At 37.2% G+C, this 26,781-nt stretch overlaps 1 protein-coding gene across 5 annotated transcripts in view; it reads right to left on the minus strand.

Annotated features, from left to right (window-relative positions):
* Window positions 1–400: 400 nt before the first annotated feature.
* Window positions 401–26,781, minus strand: part of LOC133652257 (transforming acidic coiled-coil-containing protein 1-like) — a 69,450-nt gene continuing 43,069 nt past the window's right edge. The window contains exons 4-14 of one of the 5 annotated variants that reach the window (XM_062050802.1): window positions 18,034–18,397; window positions 12,281–12,329; window positions 12,120–12,198; window positions 11,425–11,471; window positions 9,205–9,339; window positions 9,050–9,126; window positions 8,935–8,978; window positions 5,910–6,070; window positions 5,570–5,676; window positions 3,261–3,381; window positions 401–3,190 (exon numbers count right to left, since the gene is read on the minus strand). In XM_062050802.1, the coding sequence (XP_061906786.1) occupies window positions 3,122–3,190; window positions 3,261–3,381; window positions 5,570–5,676; window positions 5,910–6,070; window positions 8,935–8,978; window positions 9,050–9,126; window positions 9,205–9,339; window positions 11,425–11,471; window positions 12,120–12,198; window positions 12,281–12,329; window positions 18,034–18,397 (1,253 nt within the window). In that variant the 3' untranslated portion in view covers window positions 401–3,121. The remainder of the gene's footprint in view (window positions 3,191–3,260; window positions 3,382–5,569; window positions 5,677–5,909; window positions 6,071–8,934; window positions 8,979–9,049; window positions 9,127–9,204; window positions 9,340–11,424; window positions 11,472–12,119; window positions 12,199–12,280; window positions 12,330–18,033; window positions 18,398–26,781) is intronic. The other 4 variants (XM_062050803.1, XM_062050806.1, XM_062050805.1 and 1 more) reach the window with 4 other exon arrangements.

The raw sequence follows: 26,781 nt of genomic DNA on the forward strand, positions 1-26,781 counted from the left end.
CTTCAACAGAAGAAAATAAGCCTTCTAGAGTGGCCCAAGTCCTGACCTCAACTCTATTGATATGCTGTGGCATGACATCAAGAAAGTGATTCACACCAGACATCTCAAGAATATTGCTGCACATTTTTGTGAAGAGGAATGGTCCACAATTCCTGCTGACCGTTCTGCAACTACAGGAAACGTTTGGTTGAGGTTATTGCTGCCAAAGGAGGGTCAACCAGTTATTAAATCCAAGGGTTGACATACTTTTTCCACCCTGCACTGTGAACGTTTACATCTTGTGTTCAATAAAAAGATGAAAAACCTATTTTTTATGCAGTATTTGTTTAAGCAGACTGTCTATTGTTGTGACTTTAATGAAGAGCAGAATACATTTGATCACCAATTTATGCAAAAATCCAAGTAATCCCAAAGGGTTTACATACTTTTTCTTGCAAGCACACCATTTCCGCACATTAAGATTTGATTACTGACTGACAAAAAAAATCGTAGACTAGATTATATCTTTATTATTTCTTAAGTCAAAAGTATACATACACAGTACGCCTTCACTGTGCCAACACAAAATTGAGATAAAATACAAATGCAATGCAACTGCGGTTCTGGAATGGCACATCGTGTTCTGATCATTTATGAATGTATGAGCTGTACATGCAAAATATCTGTAATGATTTGGGAGTGTGGTAGTAAAACAGGAGTATGGCCTACAAATAACTAGTTAACCAATTTTGAGTGAAAATAAAGTCAACTATAATTTTTCACGGGGATCTACACAATACATACTTTATGGAAACACCATAAAGTATGCAGATAAAGTCTGCAGATAAAATGCAGATAAGCCATTATGCAAATTGACCCAACCATTAGATCCTAACATCTTAACAGTATTTCATTCACCATGACACTTCATAACTTGTTTCACTTGTTAGAAAAAATGTTACAGTAAATAGTGTCACTTGTAACTCCTATTTGCTATTTGTATTTTTCCAGTACATTCCTTTTTTTCCTACAGGCAGTGAACAAACATGTAAAAGTTATGGTGCAAAAAAATGATCAGTAATAGATGTAGAGAAGGGGTAGGAAGGATTAAATATAAGCTTCGCCTGGTTCCTCCTACCCCTTTTCGGACGTGTTGAATTGTGCAAATGTAACCAAGTGTTAAACATGCCTGAAACAAGTCACAGCATATGTTTAATATGCACCAGGAGTTAACTGTTTGGCATTCAAGGATTGTTGTCCATTGTGTTTGTTGTGTGTAACCAATTTTCCTGCCTCATTTTTGTTCCAGATTACGCTGATTGCACGAATTAGGGGTGCTGAATGTAAAAATCCGATCACACTTTTATAGCTGATATGTTTTGAATATTTAGCTCAGATTCCTCGCATTAAGCTCATTTTTTTGACCTATGAGGTATAAATCAAATGGTAAATCAAAATGTTAAATCTATATCTGAATGTACAGTAAAATCTAAATGTTGAATCTATATTTTCAATTTAGATTTAAATGTTAAATCTAAATGTTAAAGCTCTAGAAAAAATTCAAATATCCCACTGTTTCCTCACCTCACAGTCCGCAAACACACACCCACAACTGCCGTACTGTGGAAAATTTGACATTTAGATATAACTTCTACATTTATATTTACTATTGAGACTCAACATTTCTCACATAAGCTAACTGTGTATAGAAATGTGGGAAAAGTGAGCTGAATATTCATAATATATCACCTAGAAAAGTGTGATTGAATTTTTACATTCTGCACTCCACAAATGTTTTCTCTTCCAGTTTTAGTATCAGTTCAGCTGAGGTGGAGATCTGCACTTGTATGTATATAGAGATGTACAATTTGATCAAAATAGGAGTTTGGCCTTGGTGGTTGTCAGCACTCTACTATGTCCTTGTGCAGTGCAACATAAAAACCCCACCAAGTGCCACAGTGTTCATTGATTGTCTGATAAAAGTTGTGTGCATTTACAACACTAAGTTGCGAAGGATTTTAAAACACTGTTACATTGAGATATATCGTTTCTCCTGATCTACCTTTTCAGCCTTATTCTCGTACAGCTTTGACTAGACCAGGCTATTCGACTAAGTGGTTTTCAGAAATCTAAAGACTGAGGGGGCAGACTTTGTATAGCCCTCAGAACCAGCGTTCTCTGTAGTGGGCATTGGATGTTTGTCCATTTTGTCAGATTTGCAAAATTCGTGAAATAACCTCAATGAAACAGTAGCGCTTCGCTGTCTTTAGGCACCGACTGCAAAAAATCTAGTCAAAGATCATCTTTATCACAGGTGTCAAACTGGCCCAAGAAAAGCCTGAATATAATGTGCGTCAATAAGGCATTTCATCTTTCTTGATAAATGTATTTCAATTTTGACTGGGAAAAAAAATGTAGTGCATGCAAATGCAGTTCTTAACTTAATATTATTTTATACAAGCTATTCCAAAGCTTTTTTTACAAATTACATTCTACACAAGCCCAACTAAAATATCACTTTGACTTCTAATTTCAAGGCATCAATTTGTTGGTAAACTATGATAATCAAATGAAGGTGCAATTGTGTAACAGTAATATCATGACGCGGCCCTCTGAGGGCTTCCGTGACTGTGGTGTGCACACGATAAAAAATTGTTTGTCATCCCTGATTTATATAACAGCGTCTTAGTGGTTTTAGGACTCTGCTGCAAATATGTTTCGCACCAGTTGAATAATCTTGGACTAGACTTTGCCTGCCTTTTCTGCTATACAAACTTCTCAAGCGTGGTTCAGAAGAATACGCTATTCAGGTTGTTGCTTGAACGTAAAACAACCCTAGTCAAAGCTTCTCTGAGCATCTTCTGAACATGAGTCAAAAAGGATGTCATCCTGCTGGAGGAGCTGCATGACAATTTAGCCGTAAAGCTGCTGGGAATTTCATCTAAGCCACAAGCAGGTCATTGATGTCCAGGGACAGGACGACCAAAAAACCGAGGGGTCCACAAAGTGGTGAGAAAAAAGTCCCTATTAGCACGATCTCAGAGAGAGGGAGAAGGAGCAGACACCTGTGGGTGGGGGTTTTAGCGTCTTGTCGGTTGGAGGCATGCACAGGAAGTCATGGTTGAGCCCCTGGAAGATCCTTTCAGTCTACTTTTCCCATTTTGGCGATGAGCTCGTCGCAGATCTTAGTGAGCTCCTCCATCTCTTGATTCTGTGGGATAAACACAAGATGAAGGCAAATAAAGAGATGACTCGTCACCCTAGGATGGTGTGTTGCTTGCCTTCTGCAGCAGGGCTTGTTCCAGCGAGTCGTTCTTCATTTGCTCTTTCCTCAGGCTGGCGGTCAGCGCCACGCTTTCTGAGCTCGCCTTTGTGCGCACCTGAGCGATCTCCTCGTTGGCCCTGATTGAGATTATTATATTGCAGTTTTACTTTAACTTAATAGTCTTTTGAGATAAGAGCTGTCTCTCAAGCTAATTGCTATGCCTTAAATTGCAATCCAAAATGTGAGTTACAAGCATCCCCGCCATTAATTGGCTTAGCAAATGTCACAGCGAACCCTGTAAGATCCGACCAAAACATCTGGTCTTACTCGCTAGCATTGGCTTACACAGTAGCTCAGTCCTTCTCAAATGGTGGGGCGCAGTGCGATGCCAGGGAGGGCGCGTGTGACATGTGGAACGTATTTTTTTGCCCTCACAGTTTATAATGAAGCTTATGTAGCACTTAGCTTCATAGTAACCATGGTGGGAGACGAGGAAAGAGCAGTGTGTTGTTTCCTTTAATGTTAATAAGCTTACAATGTTATGCAGAGGTATAACAATTTTATAGACAAGTTATATTACTCATAGTCACGGTGGAGAGTGCCGGGGGGCGCAAAATAGTTTGTTCTCCCTGAGATGCACTGCAGTAGCTAAAGATGGACATACCTTTGTTTGTCCAAGCATAAAGGACAGTGTTGAGAATAAGTCAATAATGTTCATTGAATTAAAGAAAGAAATCATAAAAAATATGACAGTGTATTGAGCATATCACTGCTAGTCTGCACCATCCTGAAGAAGAATGAGTCTAACGACTGCCAATAATGTTACAGTAATATCTGAACTGCAGGCATTTATTTATTAAAAAATATGGAGAGGTTGCTGATGGTGTGTTTGAAAGAGAAGTGGCTGGAAGGATATACCGTCGTAGTCCACTCTCCAAGGTAAATGCTGTATAACGTTACAGTGGAACCTCTATTTACGAACTTTGGTTCGAAATTGGTTCTTGAACAGGGTTTGTAAATTGAAAAGTTTGTATAGTTAAGCAAATTTCTCCATAAAAAACAATGTAATTGTGAGTAATGGATTGCAGCCTCGACAAAACTTCCTATTTTAGTTAAGGTTTGTACATTTTGAAAACAATATTAAGTGCTATACAGTGCTGTACTTTAAACAAACATAACAAGGGGGTGATGAATTAACTGTCGCTTTATTAACAAGCTAAAACAACAACAACAAGCTGAACTGTCCTGTCTGCGCTTCTCTGCTAACACGTTCACACACACACACACACACACACCGAAGTGTCTTTGGTGCCCTCACAAACGATCAGAAATCATGAAAGTCCGTAACATTAACAACCATATTGCTACAATAATTAAGATTTTAAGTAAAATCCACTTACAGTACATTGGGGCGGCGTGGCGAAGTTGGTAGAGTGGCCGTGCCAGCAATCGGAGGGTTGCTGGTTACTGGGGTTCAATCCCCACCTTCTACCATCCTAGTCACGTCCGTTGTGTCCTTGGGCAAGACACTTCACACTTGCTCCTGATGGCTGCTGGTTAGCGCCTTGCATGGCAGCTCCCGCCATCAGTGTGTGAATGTGTGTGTGAATGGGTGAATGTGGAAATACTGTCAAAGCGCTTTGAGTACCTTGAAGGTAGAAAAGCGCTATACAAGTATAACCCATTTATCATTTATCATTAATATCGGCAAAGGTCTTCTCGTTAGCTGCTCTCATGAGGTGACAAACAAGCAGACAGAAGGAGAAAAGGGAGGGGGCAGGGGCCTTGCAAGAGGTGCCGCTAAATGAGAGGTAGTCTTCTCCACCGCTATGATAAAGGTCAGCTTGGACATCTATTTCCAATAAAGTCAGTTTTCATCACAATTAAAACCTACTGCTGCACGAACCTGGCTTCCTCAATCTCTTCAAAATGAATGAATGAAGCGTTCGTACACAGAGGCATAGTTGGCGCGATCTAAAAGGTTTGTAAATCGAAAAGTTCGCAATTAGAGAGGTTCTTAAATCGAGGTTCCACTGTGTTACATTACTTTATAAACCTCTGCAGTTGTTAGTAGTACATTCTATTGTACAGTTTTTATACAATATTTCTTATCTAAAAGTTAGTTTTTCTTTTTTAAAGGCATGCTGCATGTTAAAAAAAATGGTGCTGTTCAAATTATTTCAGTGGGAGATGTTGATTTGAGATGCAAGTGTTTAAGTTAACAAAACCAATTAAGCTAGTAAGTTGAGGTACTACTATACAGTATATCCTGAAGGAGCTGCTCAAAATTGTTGACAGCAGATTCTTATTTTAGGCAGGTCTTACTTGTCTAGTTTCTCCTCAGCATGGACTTTGAGAGTCTGGTATCGCTGCTCCTCCTGCTTGACTCTGGCCAGATACTCCTGAGCACATTTCTTCAGCACCTCTTCATTCTGCGGAGGATATCAAACTGTATGTTTAGAATCTTATTGGTGTTCCTGCCAACTCTCCCTTTGCTTTTTTGAAGAGCATCTGATTCCAACAAACATTATGATTGTAATTTTTTTGTACAAATCTTGACAAATTGCTAGATAGAATTCATAGGGCAAACATTTAAAAATCATGTACTGTATTGTTGTGTGCTATGATGTACACGTCATGACTGGATGGACACAATTTATTTTACTTTCTTAAAGCCTTCCAGGGTGCTCTTCATGTTTTCATAGCGCCGAAAGATGTCAGACAGCGAGCGTTCCACCGAGTTCAGGTCTGCCAGTGCGGCTTCCTTCTCCATGGTCACAGCATGCAAAGACTTCTGGAAGCTCAGGCTGTTCCTCTGCTCGTCCTCTGAGAGAAGGTGTGGAAGAGTGAAATACCACTGAAGGTCAGGTCTCGTTTATTCCTTTGTTTTGACACGAATATTGCAGGAATGCAAAATAAAACCCAACTATACTTTATACTGTAGTGCAGTGGTTCTCAAACTTTTTTCACCATGTACCACCTCGGAAAAACTCTCCAAGTACCACCATATGACCAACATTAAAATACTATGGCATAGTAGGCCTAAGTATTTATTAAAAACATTGCAAATAATTTATTTAACAAGTATATTTAATATTTTTGGCCACTGTAACATTACACACAGTTTGAACTGTAACCCTGTGTTTGAATATAGAAAAATAAAACATTACTTGAATCAAGTGATTCTTTGGCATACCACTAAATAGAGCCCGCATACCACTAGTGGTACACTAGTGGTATTACAGTTTGAGAATCACTGCTGTAGTGTACACAGTATTTCACAAAAGTTAGTACAGCAATTATATTATAGTTTATCTCCTCAAAGAGACAATGCTAAATAAACTATGGAAAGGAAATTTAGATAAACAGTACTAAAAGAGTATAGTGGTTGCACAGCTTGTATGGCAGCATAGATTTCTTATTAGAAATGCTAAAAAAATCGATTTGCATCCGAATAGTGATTTTTATTCATTCTAAATCGCATTGTAAGTTTAAAAAGTGTATTATAACTTTTTTTTTTTTATATATATATACCCGCGACCTCGAACGGGATAAGCGGTAGAATATATATATATATATATATATATATATATATATATATATATATATATATATATATATATATATATATATATATATATATATATATATATATATATATATATATATATATATATATATATATATACATATACATACATATATATATATACATACATACATATATATATACATATATATATATATATATACATATATATATACATATACATATATACATATATATATATATACATATATACATATATATATATATATATATATAAATATAAAATACGTATATACATATGTATATATATATATACGTATATACATATATATATACGTATATACATATATATATATATGTATATATATACATATATATATATATATACATATATATATACATATATATATATATATATATATATGTATATATATATATATATATATATATGTAAATATATATATATATATATGTAAATATATATATATATATATATATATATATATATATATATATATATATATATATATATATATATATATATATATATATATACACAATTAAAATGTAATAATATATACACAGCAATTTTTTTTTAGGTATCATTAATTTGAAGAAAAAAAAACAGTTTTTTAGGCCATCTCCACGCTTACTAGCTGCACGTGCAGGTGAAACTCAAAAAATTTGAATATTGTGCAAAGGTTCATATATACCAGCAATTATATTTACAAGGTGAAACTAATATATGACATAGGCTCATAACATGCAAGTGGAGATATTTCATAGACTTCTTTTGATAAAAAAATGTATGATTCTGATTTACAGCTTATGAAAACCTGCAACTGAAATTTTATGAAAATGTTGGGTTTTCAAAAACTAAAAAAAAATCAACAGCTATCACTTTGCAGGTAATGAGTTTATATCACATATTAGTTTCAAATTTGAAGTTGAATTGCTGAAATGAATGGACTATAAACACAATATTCTAATTTCTTTGGCTTCACCTGAATAGGTCTTATTGTTTCGAAAAAGGTATTATGATTTATATGCCAAATAATTATATTAAATAAATACAAATAAATATTTGGGAGAATCGTGGTGAATCGAGCATCACCCCAAGAATCGTGCGTTGTAAAAATTCACATGCCTAATATCCACTAAAAATTAAATAATTGTGACTTGCCCACAGTAAAGCATGGTGGTAGGTAGCATTGTTGTCTCGGCTGCAGGAGTGCTACCGGCACAAGGAGCTGCGGTTCATTGAGGGAAACATGCATTTAGAAGGGCCCTATTATGCAAAACCAACTTTTGTTACCTATTTTTATGTATTTGGGATCTGCATAAGTGCTGAAAAATTTTAATCAAACTGTGAAGACACGGCGGAAATATCTATAAAACAATCTTGCCTTTCTTCATACTTCCGGGAAACGAGCAGTTTGGAATTTTCCCCATTGGTGACGTTTCTGCCATTGGTGACGTCAGCCGATTATCCATATATAGTAGATTTACCCAAAGTGCTTTGCACGCGACACTGTAGTCAGTATGGTCCTTCTTTTTTTCTATCTTCTTGTTGTGGGGCAGACTGGCTCGTACATGCACATGCATCGTCCGCTGTTGCCATTTCTAATACAAAGTAGCGTGTAGTTTAAACTTCGGTCAGTACACCTGCTATGGAAACGCTAAAAACTACAACAAAGATGGCGGGGAGAAGATGCATAGGCACGTAAATGAAATCACCCAGGAAACGGCGCATCCTGAAGAGACGGTCAGAAAGGAGCTTGAAAACGGCCTGTAAAACATATTCTACGCAACATTTTGACCGAAGAATCATGTTATTTATATGTTGTCTAGACCACAAGTAAGTGTTTTAAATGTAGGAAAGAAAATCCTAATATCACCCCTTTAACATGTACAGTAACATTCTGACGCAAAGCAGACACACATTTGGAAAACTAGACAGCACAATATTGTTTTATTTTCAAATGTGTACTGCTTCCCAAGCTGTTCACGGACTTCTCCAAGTTACGGTATATCCAAGGTTCACTTCAATCATTGAGAATATTTAATATACCACTGAAATGTCAAAGGTGTGCTCACTTTTTTGTTCTGGTTTATGCTGATAAAAATTACTTTTACTCACCGATCATCTGAGCGATTGTCTTCTCATACTCAGCAACAATCTTTCTGTAAAACAATTGAAAAGCACATTGATTATCCATCCATCCATATCCACCCCGTTTTCCACATTTCTTCACCTCATCTCATTGACTTCCAGGCTGCGGTCCTCATACTTGCCCTTCCATTCGCTCACTTCCACCTCTTTGGTGATGATCTAAAAAAAATGTGATGAAAACTAGAATGTTGACACAAAGATAAATATGATCAATTATACATTTATGAAAGTATGCACCTCTTCTTTAATGAGAGTGAGAACGGCCTGTTTCTCCTCCTCACTGATGCAGATAGAGTCCAGGATCTGACTTCCTGTTTTCTGCATCGCACTTCCTTCGGACTTGTTTTTCCATTCACTCTGGTCTTCATTGTGCTGCAGGATGAGGAAAACAGATGCTTCAAATTGCATTTTTGGATTAGTGAGAGAGCAGACTTTTATTTCTTGAGGAAATAAATATTACTTTCAACAGCTCCCCTTTTAATCATCTACATATACAGTGTCTTAAACTTGTATTTTACTTTAAATCTTGTCCTACCAAACACCCACATAGCACCACCTCTGCCCTTCTTTGGATTATAAGAGACCCACTCTAATCTCCTAAATGATAATCTTAATCCGTCTGTCACTTTAGGAATGTGATGGCCATCATATCAGACATGCAGGTCATTGTGCTGCAGAGCTGACAATGGTGTGTGGAATTTGCTAATAATAGCACTCAAAACTCTACAGTGTTTGTCAATTAAAAATTAAAATTGGATACAATTAAAAATTATGTATGTATTTATAGTTACTGGAGGGTTGTAGGATTAACATTTCAGGAGCAAAAACGCTTACTTAGTCATTTCAATGCCTCACATTTCCCTGTAAAGCAGTAAAACCATGTGACTTCACTCAACCAATCAACAAATAAATATAATACCATTTAAAATCTTTAATACAATTTAATAACATAATTGTATATTACAGGCATATTGTATATTATAACAATATTATAATTACCAAGAAAATTAAGTATTTGTGATTTGATTAGAGCCCTATAATTTAATGTTTAGAAAATACTGTAGGCCACATTCTAATACATTTCGCTCTTGTAATAAGGTAATGTAGGATGTGCATGCATGCAGTATGTTCCCATGAAGATTAAGCATGTTCTTGTATAAACAAAATTACACAGTATAGTCAAAAAACTAAACATACTATATGCAAGTCATTAGTTTTTTTGTAAATTAGGCTGCAACATTAATCGATTAAATCGATTCCACTGTACTGCATAACATGTTAGAAATGCAGTAATAGCAGTATATTATATTATACAGGAGTAAATATTCTCTGGTGGATCACGGACCCTTCAGGTTGGGTCACATACAGCTTGTCAAAAATAATTTTTCCTTCTTAAATGACATTTTTGAATAATTGTCTTCTTCTTTATTCTACTCAATGCGGAGATATATGTAAAATACTATATAAATGTATGGTCTTATTTAGTGCAATTTTAACTCACTTAATGTTATACTGTATGTATGCATATTATCATGTACATTGTCCTCACTTCCTTAATAATGTGCTCTGCAAATCATTTCGGAGAATTATTTATGTTTGAAAATGACATAGGCCCTCCATAACATCCAATCGGTCCATAACTAGAACCCCCTCATTACGTCTCATCACAAGTTTCTACTAAAGGTACATATAAATTAAATAGAGTGGAACCTAAATTTACAAACTTAATTGGTTCGTAAATGGAAAAGTTTGTACATTGAAGCACATTTCTCCTTAAGAAACAATGTAAATATGAATAATAGTTCCAGTCTTGACAATTTTTTTAGTTATGGCTTGTACACTTTGAACACAAGGAGTTGATGAATCAACTGTCTTTATTAACAAGCTAAAACAACTACGACAAACTGAAACTCTGATGTATGCGCTGCTCTGCCAACATGCGCACACACACGCAATAGTCCCTTTGGTGTCCCTTTACAAAAGATCAGAAATCACAAAATCCTTAACTTTGACAACCATATTGCTATAATGATAAACAATTTAAAAAGTAAAATCCACTTACAGTATAGTATATTAACATCGGCAAGGGCCTCTCGTGAGCAGAGGGTGAAGGGGGCAGGGGACGCGTTTGTGTGTGTTCTTGGAAGACACCCCGCTGAACGCGGGTAGGTAGTCTTCTAGAGACATGGTTCATACATAAAGGCATATTTGGCGCGATCTAAAATTTGGTAAACCGAAAAGTTCGCAAATAGAGGGGTTCGTAAATTGAGGTTCCAATGTATTGTTGTAATTAAAGGCTATTTACAAAAATATGTTTGGTTTGACAACAGTAAAAGTAGGTCGCAACTTGATGACCAGGGAAAATGTGGGTACAGGGTGACATCAAATGAATACTTGTGATACAAACAGTAGGAATACAGGCCCAATTTTGAAATCAAGTGAATGAATATTTCTCACCAGTGTGCAGCTGTCTGGATCATCTGGTTTGGAGGTCACATGGCAGACTGAAATGAATCAATTTACGTTACAGGGACTTTCTTATACTGTGTGCGTAAATCGAACCCATCTATAATATTGCAGTAAGCTGTTGACTGTATTTCTAAAATATATATTGTGTAATTAATTGTCAAGATTGCTATTTTGGTTAGTTGTGTTGCAGCAGCACCGTTTATTTGTGCAACACATTGTCCAGTTCTTATCTTTTGCACAACTTCCTAGTACATAGTCATGAGAGTATGCTGCAGATACACAATGTTGGAAGCAATCAATGATTCCCTTCTAAGAATCCACCTACTGGACGTGTGCTATGTTCTGAGTGAGGATGTGTTTACATGACAAGGCATGTCTTGTTGTTTATCTTCTCATGCAGATAAGCACTGACTGACCGCAATGTACAGTCACAGTAGTCATTACTCACTGTGTCAATGCAGTTAATCATTTGTTTTGGATGTATGTGTAACATTAAGGCACTGGTGACCTTCTCGCTGTCCCTGATTGATCGACAATTGTTTGCTAAACTTTAACTTATACCTGTTCCTGGTGCAATAGTGTCCTTCTGGGAGTAAAAACTGAGCTATTTACCAGTATGTGTGGACTGAAGCACATACTACTACACAACAAATGAGTAATAATCCACTTATCCATGTACTTACTGCTTTGCTCTTTGTCCGGTTTGACAGCTGTGCTGCTGGCCAGCTTCTCTTCGTCCGTAGCGTGGCCGCCATGTCCATCCTTCACGAAGGCAAACATGATCGACAATGCAAAACGAACACAACAACTAAACGTGTATGGTGCTAACAAACACACAGCTCACCTTTCCGCTCAGGTCCTTTTGCTGATCCGGCTTTATTTTACTTAACTTTCTGAAAATAAAGATGAACATCATGATATGAGGATTCTTTCATTATGCTATATTGATCTTCCAGATAAAATAATTTTTGGTTGGAAAAAAAGATGTAAAATAGAAAAACTGTGCTTCTCTGTAATGGTCTTGTTTGGCAGGGGATTTTAATCAAGCTAACATGAAAACAATTTTCCCTCATTTCCATCAATATGTGAATTTTGCAACCAGGGGTGGAAGCAGATTGGACTTGGTTTATAGTAATATTAAACAGGCGTATAAAGCTGCACCAAGCCCCCACCTCGGCTCCTCAGACCATCTATCTGTGATGCTAATTCCTGCATACAAGCCCCTGCTGATCAGGAAGCAAGCTACAGTGAAGCAGGTGAGGACCTGGCCAGAGGGAGCAATGTCAGCATTACAAGACTGCTTCAAAACCACAGACTGGGACATGTTCAAAGCAGCCGCCACCAAAAATCACCACACGTGTGGAGGAGTATGCAGAGTCTGTGTCCGCATACATTCAGAAGTGCATGGAGGATGTCAGAGTGTGATCAAGAACATCCCCACACGGGCCAACGAAAAACCCTGGATGAACAGTGAGGTATGTGCAATGCTGAAGGCTCGGAACAAGGCTTTCAAGTCTGGCGACAGGGTGGCATTAAAATCAGCCAGAGCTTACCTGAACCGTGCCATTAAGGTTGCAAAGCGTGCTTACAGTCAGAAAGTGCAGGACTTTTTCGAGAACCCTACAAACACTAGACGAATGTGGCAGGGCATACAGGTCATCACGGATTATAAAGCTGCCCCCTGTCCCTGTGACAACAGTATCAGCTTCCTAGATGACCTTAACAACTACTTTGCAAGGTTTGAGGTACTTAACACCACTCCGGCGAGAAAATCCATCCCTCGCCCTGATGAGCAGCCGCTCAACCTGGATATAGCGGATGTCCGGAAAACCCTGAGGAGAGTGAACCCCCGGAAAGCACCAGGACCTGATGACATTCCGGGCAAGGTGCTTAAGGGATGTGCAGACCAGCTGGCTGGGGTTCTCACAGACATCTTCAACATCTCGCTGACCCAGGCTGTGGTACCATCATGTTTTAAGACGGCCACAATCATTCCAGTGCCAAAAAAAACCACAATCTCCTCCCTCAATGATTACCGCCCCGTTGCACTCACCCCCATCATAATGAAGTGCTTTGAGAGGCTGGTAAAGGAATATATTGTCTCCAGACTTCCCCCCACATTCGACCCATACCAGTTTGCTTATCGCCCTAACCGCTCCACAGAGGACGGCATCTCCTCTGCACTCCACCTGAGCTTAGAACATCTGGAAGGAAAGGACACACACGTGCAGATGTTGTTCCTAGACTTCAGCTTAGCATTCAACACCATCATCCCGCAGCACTTGGTGAGCAAACTGGCCCCCCTTGGATTCAGTACCCCCCTATGCAACTGGCTGCTTGACTTCCTCACAGACAGACCCCAATCTGTGAGAGTGGGCAACAACACCTCCAGTGCCATCTCCCTGAGCACCGGCTCCCCCCAGGGCTGCGTCCTGAGTCCGCTGCTGTTCACGTTGATGACTCATGACTGCTGCGCCAGGTCCACTACTAACCACATTGTGAAGTATGCGGACGACACGACAGTAGTGGGCCTCATCCGTGACAACAATGACATGGACTACAGGGAGGAGGAGAAACATCTGGTTGACTGGTGCAGAACCAACAACCTGGTCCTGAATGTCAACAAGACCAAGGAGATCATAGCTGACTTCAGGAAGCACCAGTCCAGCCACGCTCCACTCTTCAGCAACGGCACAGCGGTGGAGATAGTAAGCAGCACCAAGTTCCTGGGGGTGCAGATAACTGACAATATAACCTGGTCCCTACACACCGGAGCTCTTGTAAAAAGAGCTCAGCAGCGCATGCAGTTTTTGCATCGGATGAAAAGAGCACAGCTCCCATTCTCACCACATAGAGAGGCACTATAGAGAGCCTGCTGACCAACAGCATCTCTGTCTGGACTGGAGCCTGCAATGCCTCGGACTGGAAGCATCTCCAGAGAGTGGTGAGGACGGCGGAAAAGATCATCAGGACTCCTCTTCCTCCTATCCAGGAGATCGCAAAAAGCCGCTGCCTGACAAGGGCTCAGAAAATCTGCAAAGACTCCTCCCACCCCCACCAAGAACTGTTTTCACTGCTGGACTCTAGAAAGAGGTTCCGCATCCTCCGAAGCAGAACCTCCAGGTTCTGTAACAGCTTCTTCCCTCAAACCGTAAGACTCTTGAACGCATCATAATTAAATTATCCCCTCAACTCCCCCCAAAATGGATTAACTCGCTGGAATAAAAAAGACAATATAACATACATCCATAAACGTGGACGCATGTGGAAAAGTGCAATATATTTATCTGTACAGTAGTCTATTTATTTATTTATATTAAGTTAAGTTAAAGTTAAAGTACCAATGATTGTCACACACACACTAGGTGTGGTGAAATTTGTCCTCTGCATTTGACCCATCCCCTTGTTCACCCCCTGGGAGGTGAGGGGAGCAGTGAGCAGCAGCGGTGCCGCACCCGGGAATCATTTTGGTGATTTAACCCCCAATTCCAACCCTTAATGCTGAGTGCCAAGCAGGGAGGTAATGGGTCCCATTTTTATAGTCTTTGGTATGACTCGGCCGGGGTTTGAACTCACAACCTACCGATCTCAGGGCGGACACTCTAACCCAGTGTTTTTCAACCTTTTTTGAGCCAAGGCACATTTTTTGCGTTGGAAAATTCCGAAGGCACACCACCAGCACAAATCATTAAAAAACGAAACTCAGTTGACAGTAAAAAGTCGTTGTCGCAATTGTTGGCTATGACTTTAAACCATAACCAACCATGCATCACTATAGTTCTTGTCTCAAAGTTGGTGTACTGTCACCACCTGTCACATCATGTCGTGACTTATTTTGACTTTTTTGCTGTTTTCCTGTGTGTAGTGGTTTGGTTCTTGTCTTGCACTCCTATTTTAATGGCTTTTTCTCTTTTTTTGGTATTTTCCTGTAGCAGTTTCATGTCATTTCTACTTTGTTTTAGCATTCAAGAATATTTCAATTGTTTTCATCCTTCTTTGTGGGGACATTGTTGATTGTCAAACCTAAACCCCCCCCCCCCCCCCCCCCTCCATATCCCACACCCCGGATCGTAAATAATGTAAATAATTCCATATATATACTCTAATGATTATCTTGTGTGATGACTGTATTATGATGATAGTATATATCTGATAGTATATATCTGTATCATGAATCAATTTAAGTGGACCCCGACTTAAACAAGTTGAAAAACTTATTCGGGTGTTACCATTTAGTGGTCAATTGTACGGAATATGTACTTCACAATCAATCAATCAATCAATTCAATCAATCAGTCAATCAATGTTCGGATGTACATTGTGGACGCCATCTTTGCTCCACAGTAAGTCTTTGCTGTCGTCCAGCATTCTGTTTTTGTTTACTTTGTAGCCAGTTCAGTTTTAGTCTCGTTCTGCGCAGCCTTCCCTAAGCTTCAATGCCTTTTCTTAGGCGCACTCACCCTTTGTTTATGTTTGGTTTAAGCATTTGACACCTTTTTACCTGCACCCTGCCTCCCGCTGTTTCCGACATCTACAAAGCAATTAGCTACCGGCTGCCACATACTGATATGGAAGAGTATTCAAATTACACGGTTATTACTCTGCCGAGCTCTAGAAACCACCGACACTCAATAACAACACATCATTTGCAGACTATAATTACTGGTTTGCAAAAAATATTTTTAACCCAAATAGGTGAAATTAGATAATCTCCCACGGCACACCAGACTGTATCTCACGGCACACTAGTGTGTGCCGCGGCACAGTGGTTGAAAAACACTGCTCTAACCACTAGGCCACTGAGTAGGTGGCCTAGTATATATTTATATATATTTATTTAGTTTATATATATGTATTTATATATATTTATTTATTTATATATGCACCTTATTGCTTTTTTTTATTTATCCTGCACTACCATGAGTTTATGTAACGTAATTTCGTTCTTATCTGTGCTGTAAAGTTCAAATTTGAATGACAATAAAAGGAAGTCTAAGTCTAAGTCTAAATTTGAAGCATTTGGAAATACATAAAAAATACTTTAATTATTAACAAAAATACATATAATTATAAAATACATTAAATAACAAAAAATATTCAAAACTCAAAGATTTGTGCCATAAAATAATTATCTTAAAGTGCGCTGTTTTAGGATCACAATACAAGGGTGTGAAATTAAATTGTGTTAAATTAAAGTGTTCTTAATAAAATACCAATATTTGTACACAAATGCTCTTTTATTGTCAGAATGTCATCCAGAAACCTTTTTTTTTACATTTTACTTGAATGGATGTCATTCACTTGCACGAAACTTGGTAACTGTTTTATCTAAAGTTCTTTCAGGCTGAATTTTTGACAGCGAGCACACCAGTCGGTGTCTCCTCAATCATTTTTTTTAAGATGACATATGCATTGATCTGATCCCTGACCATACAGCAGTTAAGCTAAAAGAGTTTGTACGGTCAAAATACATTGCATGATTAATCTAAATGTTTACATAATTAATGCAATATATTTTTTGATTAATCACAATAAAATATATAATGAAGAAGTCCAAAGAACACTGACTAAACATCAGAAGGAACTTGAGGAATTAGAAGCGTTATAACTCTGTTCTAGAATGATGATAATGGACAGATATATAATTGGCGTTTCTATGGTTAAGTGTACTACACTGATACACCACAAGAGGCTGCTGTCCTACAAAAAAATGATGTTAGCTGTACATGATATCAACTATTACGTTCTGTATAATGTGCAATGCGCGTCATCACGCGTTCTTAATTTGTGTACATTTTTTGGATCAAATATTTGGGGGGAGGAATCTTGCTGCAGGACATCACAAATTATTATATTACATTGTCTTACACTAACATTAACTGCAGTTCTAGATGGTGTTTCCAACACTATTCTAATCCAAATTATTAACACTGCCAAACACCCACTGGACACTTTATTAGGTACACTGGGCGGTATAGCTCGGTTGGTAGAGTGGCCGTGCCAGCAACTTGAGGGTTGCAGATTCAATCCCCGCTTCCGCCATCCTAGTCACTGCCGTTGTGTCTTTGGGCAAGACACTTTAGCCACCTGCTCCCAGTGCCACCCACAATGGTTTAAAATGTAACTTAGATTTTGGGTTTCACAATGTAAAGCGCTTTGAGTCACTAGAGAAAAGCGCTATATAAATATAATTCACTTCACTTCACTTACATAACCAAGAATTCTATTTTCACAAAGATGTTGCTCAGTTATTAATTGCCACTGTCAGAGTTATTACGATGTTTATTATTGTTGTTTGCAGCCGTGTACATAAAATAGGTCTCTATTATTTCTATATTTAAAACAACATTTTTCAAATGCCTTGAAACAAAGTAATAAACGAGCATCTGATACAACAGTTGGTCCACTGTGCACAAAAGCGTGCATTCTCTATGTGTTTTCCTTCTCCTTCACAGACAAAGCAATGTTTGTTCAGCTTCAAAGTGTGAATCACCATTCAGCCAGAGGAGTCTCAAAGTGGAAGATTACTCTGATTTGATGGTTGGTGCAGTTCTTTGTAAAAATGTGTTGTGTTTCTATCTACAGTGTTGTACTCACTTGTTAATTGTACTGCTGACCTCACTGGAGCACTCCTGGTTGCAGGCCTGCTTAACTGGATCGCAGGTCACATTGCCGTTGAGCAGGTCATGATGCAGGGAGTGGTCACCATGGCTCGGTACTAATTTCGGGTCGGAGGTCACAGGAGCTTCATCGTCCACCTCTGAGGGATCGGGTTTGTTCAGCACAGAGTGGACCGGCAGAGATGGAGGCCTCTGTGCTTGAGGGGGAGGATTTGATGGTGGTGTTACAGTCAGATTGAGATTTTGGCTCAGACCAAAGCTATTGTTGTTGGGGGACGAGTTGGTCAGGTTGTTGAGGGCGTCCACTTCATCCTGGTTGGAAATCTTGTGGACAAAGGGCTCTATTAACAAAAAGAGGAAAAGTAGTGTGTTTGTTCTTACATGAGCTGTAATGCAGTGGTGTGTCGTCAGGGCCAGCAAGGCCTTCTCTGCTGGCCTAACATAACCAGAAATCATTATCATGATTAAAGGTAAAAGTTTTTTTTTAATTTACTTTCCCTAAATATCTAAAAGTATTCATATTCTCTTCATGTCATATTATGCTCCTTCCAGCGCTGTTGTTTTTAGGTTATAGAGTTTTTATCCAATCAGAATTCAGCTAGCTTGTGTTGCCATGCTGTACCAAATCTGCCCGAAGCCTTCAGAATCCTTAATGCGAGCATCCGTGCACTGTCAGTGAACGGGCACAGACAGTTGACAGACAGTTGCGATAGCCAATCAGATCACGAGTGGTTGTCAGTAAGGCCTTCTAGATGGCCTAAGGCAGATATATATAGTGATGTTATAAGCTAGGTAACATAAGAACTCCATTACCCAGCATGCCACAGTAATGAAGCGCATGCACAGCGGGATGTTTTTGATGAGCACCTTGTGGGGTAAACTTTAAGAACTCAGCCAACACGCCTAGTCTGCATCTTTTATGATTAGACAAGACAACACATATATTTGCAGGGCCATTTTCAAGAAGGATTTTTTTTTTTTTAAACTACCTCTTGTGAGACGATGTCGGCCAACCCCGGAAGCTCGAATGGGTGCTACGGATTGTGAGTTCAGATATTTTATTTCTTTACTTTTTCACGTTTGATATGTTTTTTGCAATTTTAATGTTTTGAGACTTGTTTTTTCAATTACATTGAGTCAATGTGTGATTTTACGAGAGGGACAAGCGGTAAAAAATGGATGGATGGATGAATGTATTATTTATGTTTTAAGTGTTCCTTGTAGCCTTAACCTCAAAAAGCACAGAATTTCAACAACTACTGGAAAACAAATACTGTTTTTATGTTTTACTCCTTTTACACCGCACATACTTTTGAAGTAGGCACTAGATGGCAGTAAAAGCACATACTTCGAGCTCAATGTCAAATTACTGTTCTGTTTTAATATTAGTAATAATTAATTAGATTTAGAGAAAAAACCTCACCAAAGTCTTCCTTATTCTGAGTTTTTCTTAAATTGCAGAGATACCTGTGGCAGTGGGGGCGTGGTCAATATGACATAATTTGCTATGATGCATATATTTTCTTTAAAAATGCAAAAAATATATACATACATTTAAAAATAATCGTATTATTATAGTACTAACATATTTTTCTTGCATAATATTGTTTTGCTCTATTTTTCAATTACTGCTTCATAATGTACAATATTTTTAATTGAGAATTTCTCAATAATTTAGAGACTTTATTATTTTGGTTACTATATCTCTATTAAAAACGACATCCAACAAATCTTGCATATTTTTCTGATGTTATTGTAAATTGTACTATGTTTAGAGACTCTTCTATCGCCCCATGCGAGCTGCAGCGAGCATGAAGTCTCATTTGCTTCACACTGTTGCAAGCCTTCCTATTCTTAAAAGCCGCCACTGTTGTTATTTGTAGATTGCTGTCCACGGGTATATCTTGGCTATATTAAAGTACGTCCATATCGCAGACACGGAAGGTGACAGAGTGGCCAAGAATGCCAGTGAAAATAGTGAAAATGTAAGAAAAGTAGTAATTTATTTATTTATTTATTAAAACTAGCAATTACTACTAATATACTTGGTCATCTTTAGCACAAAGCTGACACAAATATTTGTCTTTAAATATATATATCTGTTTTTAGCGTCTTTTTTCTTTTTTTTTTTTAATGAAAAAAAATACCAAAATGGCCCACTACTTACTTTGACTTTTCAGTAGACGGCCCTTGGTGGAAAAGGTTTATACACCCATGATCTAAAATATTAGAAGCCAATGAAATAAAATAAAAAACTATAGACAAAGTTTAGTTCGTTAAACATTTTAAATGATACCAACTTATGAATTAATTAATTGGAAAAATTACAGCAACAATAATAAAGACTATTAATAATGCAACTGAACATTAACATTTTCACACCGGCAGATTTTTTTACACACTAGATTATGCAGTTACACAATCATAATATTTTGTAATTATTATGAAAAATATATTCTTGCAGGAGAAAAATAACAAAAATGTAAGAAAAATAAGTAGCAAATTGACAAATTGGAATGTAATGAGAAAACGCTGAAAAGTCCTAACTAATAATTAATGATATACTTAGTCACCTATAACACAAAAGTTTGTCGTGTATATATGGTATCTGTTTTTTTTTTACAAAATAAAATATCAAAATGGCCCCCACATTTTTGACCTTTCAGTATGCAGCCCTTGGTGGAAAAAGTTTGGACATCCATGGTTTAAACATTCTCATCCACTGTCAACACAATTATCCCAAGGATTTTAACCCTCAAGTGGTGAGCTCCCTTCTCATGTTAGAACACTTAAAATGGCTGCAGGCTTCCTTTCACAGCCTGTTAACAGCGAGCTAACGACCACAGCAGCAGACGGTTGAGTCATACTTCTCGTGCTGTATAATACAGAACTTTCCGTTAGTGAAAACCACTCCCCCTCACATGCACTGTTAAAACCTTCCAGTGCCCACTCTAGAGACAAGAAACATCCTCATTCTTGTGTGAATCATGTTTCTCGCTTTATCTTGAGTAAGTCAAAGGTTATTCAATGTGTTTTGCCGGCCCAACTAATGAAAAAAAAAGTTCCTCTGAAGTTACTCCCCACATTTTGGGATCTCTATTGACACTCACACCCTTCTGAGAGGGAACAGCTGTAGAGGAGCCCCACCCAGTCAGACAGGGCACTCTGCACCACGTGGCCTCGCAACAACGTCAACATCATCTACCCTTTTTTTGCTCATGAAAGAAAGCGGATGAGAAAATGCAAAATAAAAGTACTACAGGTTTCTTCATTACACATGACAACTCATACAGCAATTATCAAGCACTACATGTCTCCTTTGAGGCATCAGTCTAATTATAGTACACCAGTGAATCTTATTCATCAAAATTGTACATTTGGAACAGAGCATGTGAAAGGAAGGGAGACTGTTATATTAGACAAACACATATCTTTCATTTTCTATAATGTTTGTCCTCATAAGGTCATAGGTGACCTAGAGCAGGGGTTCTTAACCTTTTGATCTCAGGGCCCAACTTTTCTACTACAGATATTAACACTGAATTGGTAATCTGACTCTTGATATGAATCATATTCAATAATAATATCTAACCTACTTACAGTTTAACTGGATAAACCTTCTCAAATGACATGAAACCATGTGTTAATCCCAAAGATTATTATCAAGGTTTAGGTCAGGCTGATTACAAAAATAAATAGTAATCAAATATACTGCAAAAGAATGGACTTGTAAAAAACGACGAATAATACATTTATATACATTTATAGTGCTAAAATAAATACATTCCAACAAAATGAGTAATAATAATAATAATATGTTTCTTAAATAAAATGTCAATAAAATTAAAGAGCAAATGAAAATACAGTTCACCACTTTAGTCATAATTTTTGCGCTTAAGAAACTTCTTTATGACTTTAGAGCACCAGACTTTTTCTGGTTGAGATTGTCATTAATTCCACAAGTGGTGGAAGTGTGTATTACAACTGAGTGTCGCTGCGGCCCATGCAGACCACAGGTGAGAAGCAGATGTTTTTTGCAGCCCAACAATGGTTAAGAAACACTGATCCAGGGAATATCCAAGCTGACTTTGGGTGAGAGGCTTGATTCACCCTAGACTGGTCGGCAGTAGGGTTGGGCGTCATTGGAATTTGGTCGATTCCGGTTCTGATTTCAGTTCCCAACGATTCTCGATTCAAATTTTTAAACAGGCACAGTCAAAAAAGTTTCAATTTATCCTTGAAAACCTCGTAAAAACATTTACACATATCCTGAGTTTTGTGTGTTAGAGGTAGGGATGTTTGGATCAGGGTTTTATGCTGCTGATTCCCATCACCCATGAGTGAAATCGGATGATACTGATCACATGTATCAATTGTACATTTTTAAATGCACATGTATTTATGGTGCATTTAAAAATTAAAAAAATATAAATTACATACAGTTTGCTGAGATAGGCTCCAGCACCTAGACAATGGATGGCTGGATGGATGTTTGATCAAAACAAAATCAATAAACTAAAGCAAAAACTATTGTACTATCTATTACTGATATAAATCATTTGGTTTTTGCCCTCAAAGTCCTCCTGTGTCCAGGCCCAATGAATTATTCTCTGTTTGTGTAAACATTAGCAAAATCGAAAAGTATTTTGTGACAATAGGAATATTGGTTGAATATATTTAGCATAATTCATGTAAAAAATACTACCCTTGGTATCAACACTGTCGATTTATAGCTCGATGCTTCTTCCTCTCATGCGTATGCCTCGCACTGTCATGTCATCCTCTATATTATTGATTATTCTCTTTCTAACTCTACTTGTTGATTTCCTATTAATAAATGCTTATAATTTTCTGTAATGCTGTTGCATCTACTCTTCTTAAACTTTACTAAGCACTTTTTTTCGTGTTGTTTCAAACTATCGTAGCAGCTAGCTCAGCTAATAGCATGCCTGATTCTGCTCGCTCTTGATCTACAGTAGGTCTAGGTTAGTATTTGCCTCATCCCTTACTTGAGCGTTCGTGAAAAATGTGTGAAGAATGCACTACCGACCTAATAAGATCGGATAAGTCCGAGAGAGAAAAAGATGATACAATATTATCTGCTCAAAGATGCTACCTGGTGGTTATTTAAGTACACTGCAGCCAGTCCTGGATAGTCCCACTCACATGAAGGATTCTCACAGGAATGAGGCAAAAATACAATCTTACCTATTGTTTGTGACACATGTTCAGCCTTGTCCTCCAGTGATAATGATACTTAGGAACTGTAGTTTATCTGCCGAAATGGAGGATCCACATGGTGTATGGCGATAAGAGGTTAGCTTCTTAGCCACCTCTATGGCAACTAAATCTTGCGGTTGGCATACTGAGCATCAAAAATAGGAATTTACATTTAAAAATGTGGACGATTCCGGGATAATTGGCATGTAAGACCAGATTGATGCCCGATGCCCAACCCTAACTGGGACATATCTTCCCCACTACACACACTGACCGCACTGCCGATTGTAAAGCTAAACTTTACGTTTGGAGTTTAAAGACACACTGCTTTTGTATGCAACGTAAAACATTCTAGCATAAAATCAGTTTTTTTCATATATTAACATTTTTCCATAAGTACCATACAGTAAATGCTCTAGGTCAGGGGTCACCAACCTTTTTGAAACCAAGGGCTACTTCTTGGGTACTGATTAATGCGAAGGGCTACAAGTTAGATACACACTTAAATAAATTGCCAGAAGTAGCCAATTTGCTCAATTTACCTTTAACTCTGTTATTATTAATAATTAATGATATTTATCTTTGAAGTGAATTAGTGAAGTGAATTATATTTATATAGCGCTTTTCTCTAGTGACTCAAAGCGCTTTACATAGTGAAATCTTTGTGGAAACACTGATCATCTTAATGATTTCTCACAATAAATATACAGTATATAGAAACAGATAAATATCAATATGCAACACTTTATTTTTATATTTTCTCTAAGTGCACATTTTTCAAATTGAACATTTTCAAATGATCACTTCTAAGACAGTCTTGTGAAATCACAATATCCCATTTTAACTAGCTAGCCACTAACATTTTTTAAGAAATCATGAATTACTTTGCACCATGTTTGTACAAATAATAACTCATGTAAAATACAAACGTAAACTCTCAAATTTTTAAATCATGTCACACTTTGAACTGGACACCAAATCTGTTATCTGTTTCTTTGTCAGTTAGTGGGAAGCCTGGCATTGCATGCTGTTAACTAGTGTGTTGTACTCTGGTGTGTAACTTGACACTGCAACTCTGAGTGAGTCTTGCAGATGTGCATCAGTGAGGCGTGTTCTGTGTTTGTTCTTGATGAAGTTCATGTCAGAAAAGGCTGATTCACAAAGATAAGATTTTTCCTAATTGTTTGCGGAACCTTCTTAATCTTTTGGACATATTTTCACAGCAATCTGGCCTTAAGCTTAATTATGATAAATGTAAAATGTTAAGAATCGAAAATCTAAAGGGAACGTCCTTTTGAATGGAATGCAAAGTGCCTGTTTTGTGGACAGATGGACCAGTTAACATACTTGGTGTTGTTGTCCCAGAAAATCTGGAAGATCTAGGCTCAGTAAATTATGATAATCGACTAAGAAAGCTGGACAAAATTATGCAATTATGGAAAGGGAAATCCCTAACCTTGTATGGTAAAATGTCTATTGCCAACTCGTTAATTATTCCTCAATTTATTTATTTGTTTTTGTCATTACCAGCTCCATCACAAAACTTTTTAAAGATTTATGAGCGGAGGGTCTTCGATTTTGTCTGGAACGGCAAACCATAAAAGATTAAAAGAAAGGTTTGTACACAGAGTATGAATATGGGGGCCTGAAACTTCTCAACCTTGAAGCTATGTGTCTGTCTTTAAAAGCATCAATTGTTCCAAAGATGTATTTAAACATTGAGTGGCACACAAATGTCCTGTTGGACAAAGAACATGTACTGTATCAAAAGAAATTGTATCCTTTTTTACAAGTGATCCCCTCCCAGAGAGTCTGCTGGGAAACATGGCGGGGTTCATAAAGGAAACAATCCACTCATAGTGGTGTTTTCAATTTTATGTACCAGGAAAAAGAGACGATATTTTGCAGCAGTTAATATGGATGAACTCTAATATTGTAATAGATGGAAAGCCTTTCTTTTGGAAAAATATGTTTGAAAGAGGAATCATTTTTGTCAATGATATTATCAATGAGAATGGTAAAATTATGAAGTATGATGAATTTAGAGCTATGTATGGTGATGCTTGCTCAAGCTTTTCATTTTATCAACTAACTGGAGTAATTGGGAAAAGATGGAAACAAATAATTAATTATGGAACTACTAAATTATTAGTTTGTAAACCTCTAATAAGAAATTCTAGTTGGCAAAAAGGAACTAAAATAAATAGAAAAATATATAGTTTTTATTTAATAAAGAAATCTTTGAAGGCTGCCTCATACAACACAAATGGAAAATGGGAGGACTTTTTTGACTGCCCGTTGCCATGGGATGCCATATTCAAACTAATCTATAAAACCACTATCGATGTGCAAAATCGTTATTTTCAAATTTAAATTATTTATAACTTCTTACCCACAGGGAAAATGTTAAAATTATGGAATATGACAGAGTCAGATGATTGCCGATTTTGTTGTCAGGAGCCTGAATCCACCCTGCATGTGTTTTGGTATTGTCATATTGTGTCTTTGTTTTGGGTGGAAGTTGAAAAAATGTGTTTAAGGATTGGTTTGTTTATGAAGCTTGATGTGGTTGCTGTTATTTTAGGAGAGTTCATTGATAATCATGATTTAGTCAATTTAATTATAGTACTCGGTAAAATGTTTATTTTTAAGGCCAAAAACAGATATTCACTTAGTATTACTTTCTTTAAAACATTTATTCAGTATTTTCTAAAGTTACATGGTTGAAAACGATAATGATGCCAAAAAACATTAAAAAAAAGATGAGAAGTCCTCAAAGGCTTATTTTGAAAGTATAATTATGTTTATAGATTATATGATATCTGTTGTGTTCCCTAATTTGAGTGACCTGGACATAATCTGGACTGTACATAAATGCTTATTTTGAAAATGTAATTTTGTTTATAAATTATATGCAATCTGTTGTGTTCCCTAATTTTTTTCTGTGTACATGAATGAAGGTGTGTGTTGCTGAGTCCGACTTGGACATTATCTGGACTGGGCCTGGTTTAAAAAACCCTTTAAACAAATCTAATTTCATTGACAACCTGGTCTGTTGCAGATAAGGCCCTTTTTTTAAAAATAAAATAAAATAAGATAAATAAATAAAAAACATTTTCTTGGATAAAAAAGAAAGTAAAACATTATAAAAATAATTACATAAAAAATAGTAATTAATGAAAATGTTAGTGGACCAGCAGCCTATACAATCATGTGTGCTGCAGGGACTGTGTCCCTTGCAGATGTGTTGTCTATGTTGTGGGAACCAGAATATTGGTGGCAGAAAGAAATAACCCCTTTTGTGTGAGTGGGTGTGGATGAGTGTGCATGGGGGAGGTTGTTTGGGTTGATGCACTGATTGAAAGTGTATCTTGTGTTTTTTCTATGTAGATTTAATTTTAAAAAAAAATATATATATATATATTTTTTTTTAAATTTATTTATTTTTTTAGAACAGGCCCGCGGGCGACTCATCTGGTCCTTACGGGCGACCTGGTGCCCGCGG

The sequence above is a fragment of the Entelurus aequoreus genome, linkage group LG06 (genome assembly GCF_033978785.1).
Source record: "Entelurus aequoreus isolate RoL-2023_Sb linkage group LG06, RoL_Eaeq_v1.1, whole genome shotgun sequence".
NCBI lineage: Eukaryota > Metazoa > Chordata > Actinopteri > Syngnathiformes > Syngnathidae > Entelurus > Entelurus aequoreus.